This window comes from Physeter macrocephalus, chromosome 5 (genome assembly GCF_002837175.3).
Source record: "Physeter macrocephalus isolate SW-GA chromosome 5, ASM283717v5, whole genome shotgun sequence".
NCBI classification, from domain to species: domain Eukaryota; kingdom Metazoa; phylum Chordata; class Mammalia; order Artiodactyla; family Physeteridae; genus Physeter; species Physeter macrocephalus.
Window position 1 is genome coordinate 11238705 of NC_041218.1, and position 13454 is coordinate 11252158.

Consider the following 13454-nt stretch of genomic DNA (forward strand, 5'->3'; position numbering starts at 1 on the left):
TCGTTCTCAAGATTGCTTTGGCTATTCGGGGTCTTTTGTGTTTCCATACAAATTGTGAAATTTTTTGTTCTAGTTCTGTAAAAAATGCCAGTGGTAATCCTCAGTTTTTAAGGAATGATTTTTTTTCAATATAACAAAAAATGTACCATTCTCCATCCCTCCCTCCAAATATTTTTTTATAAAAATGTTATAATCATCTGATTTGGGTAAAACTGATGTCAGATATTTTGAAACATTAATTTTCATTCTGAAAGTTGCAAATATAGCCATTCATTGCAAATGATTTTTTTTCATGTTCTCTAATGATAGAGATCGGTTTCCCTAGAATTACAAATAAGGGCTCTGTCATTTAAGTCTTTCTTCTATACCATGAAATAATCTTCCCATATTAAAAGTGAATGTAGATTAGCTGAATTCCACCTTAATTTTTATCTAATGTGTTTTCTATAGATATAGCAAAATGTTTTTACTAAAAAGCCCAGTATTGAACCATGTCCGAGCAGCTAAGCCTGTTGGCTCACGTTCTTTCTCCTTTGTCTAGACTGTTAGTACTACTTTATTGAACAGTGGCTAACACTGACAATACGAGAAACACTCCTATAGACAGTGTTTTATGAGGGAATTAGTGCATCATCTAAATAAGAAACGCAGTAAAAAGTTCTTAGGTTAAGCCCTTTATGCTCTGCTTCCATGCTCTGTGGCTTCTTTGAAGATAAAGGGTGAGAAACTGCTGACTCAGTTTTGCTCCTGGCCTGAAGCCTACAACATTGGTCAGTCTACAAGAATCACTTTTTTCTCTTTTGTGACTGAGCTTTAGAAACATTTAGGTAACATCGCTACATTTCAGGCAACTTAAATATTCACTATGTAGCTCAAAATCATTTAACTTTGATCAGCCAATCTGAAAAGGGTCCTGGGGAGCCCATCAATGTGTTGGTCCCAGAGTTTGACTGTGTGAAAGCAGAAAGCACACCAAGCTGGAAGTCAGTAGACTTGGATTCTGGTGCTGGGCGTACCTTAGGTCAACAAGGTGTCTTGAATTGGCTTCCCAGTCTTGACATAAAGGGGTTGGACATTAGACCAATGGTTCTCGGACTACATTCTCTGAAGCCCTGACTCCTAGCAGGTTCTGTAAGGCCACCTTAGTTTGGGAGTGGGGGTAAAGCCAAGTGGACAGAGCTCTGAGCCTAGTATCCTAACTGGTCAGAGTAGGAGCAGCTCCATTTTTATCTTTGTCAAACCACTGAACTAGATCATAGATAAGGTCCCTTCCAGATTAGAAATTCTATGATAAAAGAAGTTAGACCAAGTCATATACCTGATGGGGAGAAAAAGACATTTGCATATTTAATGTGTGAGGTAGAAAGTACATGCCGCCACTCCAGTAATATAGTAAATGCTAAATAGAAAGTTTTATATTTGAGCTTGGTATAATATAATATGCAACTTTGTATGCAAATAGTTAATGCAGAGAAGGTTCGTCAAGAAAAGAGAGAAGTAAAGGCTGTCAGCAGGAAAGGATCCATGGTATGGATATTGAAAAATGGATTGATTATTATAACTAAAGTAGGAGGGAATAGATTAATTGTGAATTACAGTAGCTTGCTTTTAAGAATGGCTGATATTTTCAGACTTAGTTGAATAGTGATATGGTAAGATGCCCGCTGTTTCTAATATGAAATATTATCATTGTATATCAGTGAGGGGAAATTAAAAATAGAAATAGGTCATGATGAAATATATTAGGAGCAAGCATATATATTTATACATTTATGGACAGAGTCTTTTTTTTTTTTTTTTTTTTTGCGGTACGCGGGCCTCTCACTCCTGTGGCTTCTCCCGTTGCGGAGCACAGGGTCAGCGGCCATGGCTCACGGGCCCAGCCGCTCTGCGGCATGTGGGATCTTCCCGGACCGGGGCACGAACCTGCGTCCCCTGCATCGGCAGGCGGACTCTCAACCACTGCGCCACCAGGGAAGCCCTATGGACAGAGTCTTAAAACAGTGTTTTATTACCTTCGATATAACAAATCATTTCTGTTAATAATAAAACATTTGAGTTAAATGCTGTTTTCCTAAACGACAGTGGTCAGACTTTCACTAAATGAAATTCTGTTCTAAAAATAGCCCCATAATTGAATGAACTTTGTTTTGATGGTAAACACTCATCTGCTATTTCTGTTTCCTAAATATTTTTCAACAAGGCAGTGAAAAGCCACTGTGACCATTGGGATTTCACTTTCAAGAGTCTCACAGAGGTTCAGGGTGAGAGGTGTCAGAAGTCCAGTTGTATTGATGTCCCTGGTAGGTAAAAGCACAGGACGGGGTGGGAGGGGAGGTCTGGAGAAACTGGAGTTGACGTGTAATCCAGAGGGGAGCAGGTGGTAGAGCCAAAGAGGAAAGCAGGTTACCACGCAGGGCCCCGGGCAGCAGGGAAGATGCCTTCGAGAGAGAAGTGGGTATTTTTCATCAGCAAGGTGTCCCCTCAGGGGAGCAGCTGGTCTGACTAAAGTTATCAAGATTGAGCCAGAATCTCGGAGGAATTTACATGGCAAATCTTTCAGAACTTCAGGAGCTTTTGTGAACTCAAAGACTCAGAGTCCTTGGATTAATTTAACTAGGTCTTCCCCGGCCACATATAGAGAAGCAACTTCTAACGGCACCTACTCTTCACTCCTGAGATTTATCAGTATATGCGGGGATGTTTCTAATTCTTCCTAGGTGGTGGAAATAGTTTTTTTTCACATATTGGTGTGGGTGTCGGAGTGAGGGTATGGGTAAATGTATGTGATATTATAGGTATTTTCAAAAATACCCTCACTGTAACGTAATAGGGGCACCTTGTGTTCAGAATTTGTAAACCTTTCCCCAGAGTGGTTCTGCTCTTCCCTCTAAGCGGCATTCCTTCTTCACATGGGGTATATGAAAATCCATGCCGTTCTTTTTGTTTTCCATTTATTATTTTTAAAAATGTAACAAGAAAATTTAAATTTATATGCAGGCACATATTTTCCCAGTTGTGATCAATGTATCTAGTTTGTAATGTGACGTTTTCTCTTACATGTCTGTTAGGAAATTTTTCTATATTGCTGCAGAGTCTTCATTTCTAATGACTATCATATTTATCAAACTTAAGTAACATATAATATTAGCTTGGCATTAAAACATTGTAGGAAACTTACTTTTAACTAAATCAGAAAGCATTTCTGTCTGACGTGGCGTCCCGGAGCAGTAACGGTGGATTGTAAAGCAGACTTACCAGGCCTCCATCCCCTTGTAGAGCCGCTTGGCTTTATTTGCGTGGAATGCCCCTGAACGTGTCCTCTCTGATGTCGCAAGCCAAAATGTGTCTCTGCCTTTATGATTTCCACACTTCCATCTATACCCAAGGTGACAGCTTTAATCCACATCCTACGCATAACGTACTATATAGCTAGTTGAAATCTATAGGTTATTGATAAGGTTAATAGATGTCTTCACCAATTATAACAACATATATCCTAGTTGTTACAGATGTCAGATCAGCTTATACATGAGGTATAAGATAGGCTGGCTCATAGACTGGTTTAATCAAATCTTATTCAAGCGAGTTATGTCCTTCAAAGCAGTTTTTGGGGGTGCCACCATCTTTTTCCAACCCAACACATTTCAATCTTCTAATCTCGTCCCTCTTTCTCAAGTTATAAGGAAGAGGTGTAGCGTCCTGTAACAGTTCTCCCAATATGTTTATGCCTTTTTCTGAGCATAATGTTTATATGGTTTTTTTTTATTTGTCAGTCTGTCTGTTTGGGGTTATCTGATTTGACTGGTAAATTCTAAAAGAGCATGGATTGTGTGGATGTCACCTGCAGGTTTGAGATTGATGTTAAGTAATTATACTTTGCTACCTCACATTTTTTCCTTCTTCACTTTTCTGTGCCATTTCCATTTGCTTCATGTACTTATAATAATCTCTGTTGACATTTGAAGGATAGAAGCAAATGCCACTTTAAAGCTTCCTCCGTGCGGATGAAATGATGATAATAATACAACAAATTTTCAGTACTTTCATGGAGAAGTCGAAGTCCTTCACAGACATTAACTCATTCATCTTTACAACAGCTGCATTAGAGATAACTGCGGACAGGTATTATTGGCATTTTGCACATAGATGCTGAGGTCACCTAAGGAACTTTCAGCAAAAGCCAAAGCATATTGTAGTGGAAAATTCAACCCTGTTTTCAGGGTTGGCACTGAGGCCAGCGGCACAAGATGGCGTGCCCGGTGTTCTACAGCCAGTCAGCAACAAATTGGCGTGGTTTTTGCCATATAGAGCCCTCATTCTCCCACTTGTGTGAATGTTTTGGGGGCATGCCAGTGTCCGCAGGTGGCAAGGCAGGGCCCCAGGAGGTGAAGGAAACAGCAAAGTCAATCAACACAGAGCGGCCTTTGGACAGACTAGCATCCCCCTCTCTGCATGTACATTTAAATCTGATAAAGACTTTGCACACTGAAAATTTTTGGCCAGTTCTACACAGATCATTCATTTTGCCACTAATAATGAATGTAAATAGGTCACATTTTATGGATTCAGACTGCCCTTTTTATTTCATAAAAAGCCCTTTTTGGGTTTTTTTTTTTTTTTTTTGGATTTTCCCTAAAAACAGCTCTGATGGACTCTTTAACTGCAACATGGGACCTGGGAGTAGAATTTAGTGCTAATGATATAACACATTTTCTTTCTAACAGAGAACAATAATAACAAATTTTGTTTGCTTTGGAGAAGCCTGAACATTTGAGAGTGCTAATGCTGGGAGATGTTTTTTCTAACTGGCCTAATTAGCTTTGATTCCTCCAAGCAGCAGTGTTTTCTTGGTCTGATTGTTTTTCGGACAGCAGGCTGAGTCATAGCACAGGAAATGTGAAGATGGAAGAATAATTGAACATCAGAAGCCTTCTAATGACTGCCAGCCCTGATCCAAGGGCAAGGAGAATGTGTGACTTGTGAGAGATGAAGATAAATGCAGCCACTTCCAAACGGAATTATAAGAGCCCTTCCTTAGACACCTGAGCTCAAGAAAGGATTAGTTGTCAAGATAGAGAGGTGACCGTGACCGGTGAGTGGTGGGAGGAGTCTGAGTCATTGCCCTTCCTTAGACACCTGAGCTCAAGAAAGGATTAGTTGTCAAGATAGAGAGGTGACCGTGACCGGTGAGTGGTCACCTTGGGAGGAGTCTTTGGCAGATCAGGATTTTGAGAGATAATGTCCTAAAGGAAAGCAAAGCTGAGGACTTGTTATCAGAGCCTGCATAACAATGAATTAAGTCTCCTCTTATCATTTTCCCAGGCACTAAGACGTTCTGGTACATAATTTGGGTGAATTTTCAGGTCCCCCTGCATCAGTAAGTGTAAGTAGAGGTTTTCCTTGGTGAGCTTCAATAAGTTGACAAAGGAAGGACCCTTTCCCACCTGCCAGGCTGAGCACTCTGCACCTCTCGTCCAAGAAGCTGTGATGCAGATCTCACTGGCTGGGTGACTTCTCCTAAATTTGGCATGCAGTTTTTTCAATTAGGATTTATTTTGATGTACTTCAAATCAGTGAGCGTTTCTTGCTTTCCTTTTTTTTTTTTTTATTGGCATATAATTGCTTTACATTGTTGTGTTAGTTTCTGCTGTACAGTGACGTGAATCAGCTATATGTATACCTATATCCCCTCCCACTTGGACCTCCTTTCCACCCCCTCCCCCCATCTTACCCATTTAGGTCTCACAGAGCACCGAGCTGAGCTTCCTGTGCTTTGTAGCATGTTCCCACTAGCTGTCTACTTTACGCATGATAATGGCATCACTTCAGTTTGGGGGGGATCAAGGTGAACAAGACGAAAACACTTTCCCTGCACAAGTTCTTAGCCTGTTTCCCAAATTTTTGTACAAATTTTAATATTGAATTTTAATGTTGAAACATTTCAAACCTACAGGAAATTTTAATAATACGGCAAAATCTGTACTCTTCCCACCCAGATTTATTAGCTGTTAACATTCTTCTATATTTCCATTTCTCTGTGTATTTAGTTTTCTGAACCAGTTGAGACTATGCTGAATACATGATATTTAACCCCTGAAATTCTTGTTTGTACCTGCTAAAAGAAAAGATATTTTTCCTACAAAACGACAGTGCTATTATCTATTCCAAAAAAATAACACTGATAGAACAGTGTTATGCAGTCTATATTCATATTCCTTAATTTTCCCTGTAATGCTCTTTCACTTCAGTTTGGGGGGGATCAAGGTGAACAAGACGAAAACACTTTCCCTGCACAAGTTCTTAGCCTGTTTCCCAAATTTTTGTACAAATTTTAATATTGAATTTTAATGTTGAAACATTTCAAACCTACAGGAAATTTTAATAATACGGCAAAATCTGTACTCTTCCCACCCAGATTTTTAGCTGTTAACATTCTTCTATATTTCCATTTCTCTGTGTGTGTATTTAGCTTTCTGAACCAGTTGAGACTATGCTGAATACATGATATTTAACCCCTGAAATTCTTCAGTTTGTACCTCCTAAAAGAAAAGATATTTTTCCTACAAAACGACAGTGCTATTATCTATTCCAAAAAAATAACACTGATAGAACAGTGTTATGCAGTCTATATTCATATTCCTTAATTTTCCCTGTAATGCTCTTTATAACTTTTTAAAAATCTACTAAAGAAACCATGCATTGTTTTTAGTTGTGTCTGTTTAGTGTCTTTTAATCCAGAAAATCTCTTTTCAGTCTTCCTTGACACTGACACTTTTGAATAGCTCAGGCCTGCTAACTTGTCAAGTGCTTCACACTCTGCATTGGTCTGATAGTTTCCCCATGATTATATTCAGCTTAAGCCTTTTTGGCAAAAATTATTACAATAAATGATGTTGTATTCATCCCTTCATCATATCAGAAGGCACATAATGTCAGTTTGCCCTTTTACTGGTGATGCTAAGCTTGATCATTTGGTTAAGATGATATTCACAAGATCTGTCTGCTACCTTTTTTTTTTTTTTTTTTTAATTAAAAGTACTACATGGAGTGTTAGTTGGAGACTGTAAATACCTTGTTCCCCAGCATTTCACCCTGTGGCTTTAGCATCCATTGATGTTCCTTGCCTGAACCAGTTATTACGTTGGAAGCTGCAAATGGTGCCTTGCTAATATTCTAATTCTGTTGCTCATTCCTGTAGTAGTTGGCAGTCTTCTGTAAAGAAGAGATTTTCCTCTCTCCACATGCCTTTGGGGATTCTGTTTATTACTGAATGTGTTATTTGCATCACTCTCAGTATTCTTCTCTAGCTCAAAGTGCCCTAAATTTTTTTTGAGCACTCTTTTGTTTTCTGGAACAAGGTGTTTCAGACTCACCCTGTACTTTGCCTGCCATAGAAGAGGCATCTAAATGGCCAACTTTTAATACAAAGTATATTCTAAGGAAGCAATCAAGTCATTTATAAATGGAAAAGAATTATTAATTCAGCCTATAGTGGGATATAGAATCAAAGAGAGATGTACAGACTAGAAGATGATACTTGCCTTTAGCCTTGAAGGATACAACAAGCATAGAAAAGACTGGATATGTTCCAAAAGGAGGGGAGACAGCAAAACTTTTCATGGGGATAGGAAGTTCCTGATTTTTTTTTTTTTTTTAGTTGAAAGAAGTATTTTAATAGTCTCTTCAGATAATTTTTTATTGGGATATAGTTCATTTACAATGTTATATTAGTTTCAGGTGTACAGCAAAGTGATTCAGTTATACATATATCCATTCTTTTTCAGATTCTTTTCTCATATAGGTTATTACAGAGTATTGTGGCTAGTTCCCTGTGCTATATAGTAGGTCCTTGTTGATTATCTATCTTATATATAGTAGTGTGTATCTGTTAATCCCAAACTCCTAATTTATCCCTCCCCCCACCTATCCCTTTGGTAACCATAAGTTTGTTTTCAGAGTCTGTGAGTCTGTTTCTGCTTTGTAGCTACGTTCATCTGTATCATCCTTTTAGAGTCCATGTATAAGTGATATCATATGATATCTGTCTTTGTTTTACTTCACTTAGTATGATAATCTCTAGGTCCATCCGTGTCCCTGCAAATGACATTATTTTGTTCTTTTTTATGGCTGAGTAATACTCCATTGTATTTATGTACCACATCTTTTTTATCCATTCCTCTGTCGATGGACATTTAGGTTACTTCCATGTCTTGGCTATTGTAAATAGTGCTGCTATGAACATTAGGGTGCATGTATCTTTTCAAATTATGGCTATCTCCAGATACATGCCCAGGAGTGGGATTGCTGGATCATATTGTAGTTCTGCAGCAAAGTGATTCAGTTATACATATATCCATTCTTTTTCAGATTCTTTTCTCATATAGGTTATTACAGAGTATTGTGGCTAGTTCCCTGTGCTATATAGTAGGTCCTTGTTGATTATCTATCTTATATATAGTAGTGTGTATCTGTTAATCCCAAACTCCTAATTTATCCCTCCCCCCACCTATCCCTTTGGTAACCATAAGTTTGTTTTCAGAGTCTGTGAGTCTGTTTCTGCTTTGTAGCTACGTTCATCTGTATCATCCTTTTAGAGTCCATGTATAAGTGATATCATATGATATCTGTCTTTGTTTTACTTCACTTAGTATGATAATCTCTAGGTCCATCCGTGTCCCTGCAAATGACATTATTTTGTTCTTTTTTATGGCTGAGTAATACTCCATTGTATTTATGTACCACATCTTTTTTATCCATTCCTCTGTCGATGGACATTTAGGTTACTTCCATGTCTTGGCTATTGTAAATAGTGCTGCTATGAACATTAGGGTGCATGTATCTTTTCAAATTATGGCTATCTCCAGATACATGCCCAGGAGTGGGATTGCTGCATCATATGGTAGTTCTATTTTTAGTTTTTTAAGGAACCTCCCTACTCTTCTCCATAGTGGTTGTACCAATTTACATTCCCACCAACAGTGTAGGAGGGTTCCCTTTTCTCCACATCCTCTCCAGCATTTACTGTTTGTAGACTTTTTGATGATGGCCAATTCTGACTGGTGTGAGGTGATGCCTCATTGTAATTTTGATTTGCATTTCTCTAATAATTAGTGTCGTGGAGCATCTTTTCCTGTGCTTTTTGGCTATCTGTATGTCTTCTTTGGAGAAATGTCTATTTTTTTGATTGGGTTGTTTGTTTGTTTGTTTGGATATTGAGCTGTGTGAGCTGTTTCTATATTTTGGATTAACCCCTTGTCAGTCACTTCGTTTGCAAATATTTTCTGCCATTCTGTGGGTTGTCTTTTCATTTTGTTTATGGTTTCCTTTGCTGTGCAAAAGCTTTTAAGTTTAATTAGGTCCCACTTGTTTATTTTTGTTTTTATTTTCATTACTCTAGGAGGTGTATCCAAAAAGATATTGCTGTGATTTATGTCAGAGTGTTCTGCCTATGTTTTCCTCTAAGAGTTTTGTAGTATCTGGTGTTATTACATTTAGGTTTATTAAGGGAATAGCAAGTAGCATGGGGTGGCTGGCAAGTAGGTTATAGGGGAGGAACGAGATGATGAAGGGCCTTAATGTCAGGCCATGATGTTTAGGGTGGGGGGCAGGGAGGTTATAGGCAACTGTAGTCCATGAGTTATTCTTTCACGTGAGAGAAACATGATCAGACAAGGCATTTAGAGGAGTGGGAAGGAGAGGTGACGATTTGGAGTAAGGAGTACAATTAAAGGACTATCTGCTACGTGTCCAGGAAGGAGTCATTATATTCCTTACAGGATGTATTCATAATATATATCCTATTCGTAATTTTATGTGAGGTTTGTTTAAATTTTGCAATTTCAGGGTTTTTTCCTACAGTTTTGCTACATATTTTTAAACTTTCAACTTGAAGGGTAGAGGACTCAGTCTCTCTCACTGCTGAGCACATGTTAAGTACCTGAGTGTTTCTTGATCCATTCCTATAATAAGGGGAAATCATTTCAAATGGATTTGATATGCTTACTTTAAATGTAATAGTACCTTTATAACATGAGACTCTATCACTCCATATCTGCAGGTGAGATGAAAATCAGTATCTGTGTAATTAAATAATGTTCCTCTGGACAAACATAATTGAATCTTAAATATGGTTCCCAGGTCAATAACCTAGAATCTGTACTGTCTAATCAATACAGTAACCATTAGCTACTTATTGCTCTTCCACACTTAAAATGTAACTTGTCCAAATTAAGATATGCTGTAAGTGTATATACATACCAGATTTCAAAGACTTAGTATGAAAAAGTAAAACATCTCGATAAGACATGTTAAAATGATAATATTTTAGGTATACTGGATTAAATTAATATAGAATGGTTCACTCTCAGTACTTTTATTCAACATAGTGTTGGAAGTCCTAGCCAGAACAATTAATTAGGTAAGAAATAAAAAGACATCCAAATTGGAAAGGAAAAAGTAAAACTGTTACTATTTGCAGATGACATGATTATTACATGGAGAAAACCTTAAGACTTCACCAAAAAACTGTTAGAACTAATAAATGAATTCGGTAAAGTTGTAGGATACAAAAATCAATATAAAAAAATTTGTTCTGCTTCGTGTACTAATAATGAATTATCAGAAAGAGGAATTAAGAAAATCTCATTTACAATTTCATAAAAAATTTATTTCTAGGTATTTAATTTAACCAGGAGGTGAAAGATCTCTACACTGAAGACTATAAGACATTGTTAAAAAAAATTGAAGACTAAAATAAATCAAAAGATATTCCACACTCACTGATTGATTGGAAGAATATTGTTAAAATGTTCATACTACTCAGGGAGTGCAATGAATCTGCAGATCTTTCTATCAAAATTCCAGTGGCATTTTTCACAAACAGAACAAACAATCATAAAATTTGTATGGAACCACAAAAGACCTTGAATTGCCAAAGCAATCTTAAGAACAAAGCTGGGGAAGGACCTTCAAGATGGCAGAGGAGTAAGACATGGAGATCACCTTCCTCCCCACAGATACATCAGAAATACATCTATATGTGGAACAACTCCTACAGAACACCTACTGAACGCTGGCAGAAGACCTCAGGCTTCCCAAAAGGCAAAAAACTCCCCACGTACCTGGGTAGGGCAAAAGGAAAAACAGAGACAAAAGAATAGGGATGGGACCTGCACCTCTGGGAGGGAGCTGTGAAGGGGACAAGTTTCCACACACTAGGAAGCCCCTTCACTGGCAGAGACGGGGAGTGGGGGGGAAGCTTGGAGCCACAGAGGAGAGCGCAGCAACAGGGGTGCAGAGGGCAAAGCAGAGAGATTCTCGCACAGAGGATCGGTGCCGACCAGCACTCACCAGCCCGAGAGGCTTGTCTGCTCACCCGCCGGTGCGGGCGGGGGCTGGGAGCCGAGGCTCCGGTTTTGGACATCAGACCCCAGGGAGAGGACTGGGGTTGGCTGCATGAACACAGCCTGAAGGGGGCTAGTGCTCCACAGCTAGCCAGGAGGGAGTCTGGGAAAAAGTCTGGAACTGCTGAATAGGCAAGAGACCATTGTTTTGGGGTGCGCAAGGAGAGGGGATTCAGAGCATCGCCTAAACGAGCTCCAGAGACACGTGTGAGCCATGGCTATCAGTGCAGACACCAGAGATGGGCATGAAACACTAACACTGCTGCTGCAGCCACCAAGAATCCTGTGTGCAAGCACAGGTCAGTATCCACACCTCCCCTCCCAGGAGCCTGTGCAGCCCACCACTGCCAGGGTCCTGTGATCCAGGGACAACTTCCCCGGGAAAACACAGCATGCCTCAGGCTGCTGCAACATCACGCTGGCCTCTGCTGTGGCAGGCTCGCCCTGCATTCCGTACCCCTCCCTCCCCCTGGCCTGAGTGAGCCTGAGACTCTAAGGCTGCTGCTGCAGGCACTAAGAAGCCTGTGTGCAAGCAGAAGTCACTATCCACATCTCCCCTCCCAGGAACCTGTGCAGCCCACCACTGACAGGGTCCTGTGATCCAGGGACAACTTCCCCGGGAAAACACAGCATGCCTCAGGCTGCTGCAACATTACGCTGGCCTCTGCTGTGGCAGGCTCGCCCTGCATTCCGTACCCCTCCCTCCCCCTGGCCTGAGTGAGCCAGAGCCCTCTAATCAGCTGCTCCTTTAACCCCGTCCTGTCTGGGTGAAGAACAGTCGCCCTCAGGCGACCTACATGCAGAGGCGGGGCCAAATCCAAAGCTGAACCCTGGGAGCTGTGCGAACAAAGAAGAGAAAGGGAAATCTCTCCCAGCAGCCTCAGGAGCAGCGGATTAAATCTCCACAGTCAACCTGATGCACCCTGCATCTGTGGAATACCTGAATAGACAACAAATCATCCCAAAACTGAGGAGGTGGACTTTGGGAGCAGCTGTAGACTTGGGGTTTGCTTTGTGTCTAATTTGTTTCTAGTTTTATGTTTATCTTAGTTTAGTATTTAGAGCTTATTATCATTGGTAGATTTGTTTATTGATTTGGTTGCTCTTTTTTATATCTCTATATATTATTTCCTTTTTTTGTGAGTGTGTATGTGTATGCTTCTTTGTGTGATTTTGTCTGTATAGTTTCACTTTTACCAACTGTCCTAGGGTTCTGTCTGTCCGATATTTTTTAGTATAGTTTTTAGTGCTTGTTATCATTGGTGGATTTGTGTATTGGTTTGGTTGCTCTCTTCTTTTTATTTTTTCCTTCTTTCTTTTTCTGCTTTTCTCCCTTTTCTTCTGAGCTGTGGCTGACAGGGTCTTGCTGCTCCGCCCGGGTGTCAGACATGAGCCTCTGACGTGGGAGAGCCAAGTTCGGGACACTGCTCCACCACAGACCTCCCAGGCCCTCATAATATCTTTCGGCAAGAGTTCTCCCAGAGATTTCCATCTCAACGCTAAGACCCAGCTCCACTTCAATGACCAGCAAGCGCCAGTGCTAGACACCACATGCCAAACAACTAGCAGGACAGGAAAACAACACCACCCATTAGCAGAGAGGCTGCCTAAAATCATAATAAGGTCACAGACACCCCCAAACAAACTACTGGACACGGTCCTGCCCAGCAAAAAGACAAGATCCAGCCTCATCCACCAGAACACAGGCACCAGTCCCCTCCACCAGGAAGCCAACACAGCCCACTGAACCAGCCTTACCCATTGGGGGCAGACACCAAAACAACAGGAACTGCAAACCTGCAGCCCGTGAAAAGGAGACCCCAAACACAGTAAGGCAGGCAAAATGAGAAGACAGAGAAACACACAGCAGATGAAGGAGCAAGGTAAAAACCCACCAGACCAAACAAATGAAGAGAGGAAATAGGCACTCTATCTGAAGAAGTATTCAGAGTAATGATAGTAAGAGGATCCAAAATCTTGGAAATAGAATAGAGAAAATACAAGAAACGTTTAACAAGGACCTAAAAGAACTAAAGAGCAAACAAACAA

General features: G+C 40.1%; 1 protein-coding gene across 7 annotated transcripts in view; it reads left to right on the forward strand.

Annotated features, from left to right (window-relative positions):
* TPK1 (thiamin pyrophosphokinase 1) overlaps positions 1-13454 on the forward strand; it is a 356442-nt gene that overhangs the window by 323323 nt on the left and 19665 nt on the right. Inside the window, exon 9 of one of the 7 annotated variants that reach the window (XM_055084778.1) lies at positions 10678-10781. The exons of the other annotated variants lie outside the window; for them this stretch is intronic. Within the exon in view, the coding sequence (XP_054940753.1) occupies positions 10678-10685 (8 nt within the window). The 3' untranslated portion in view covers positions 10686-10781. Of the gene's footprint in view, positions 1-10677; positions 10782-13454 lie in introns of those variants that run through there. 7 annotated transcript variants of the gene reach the window in all.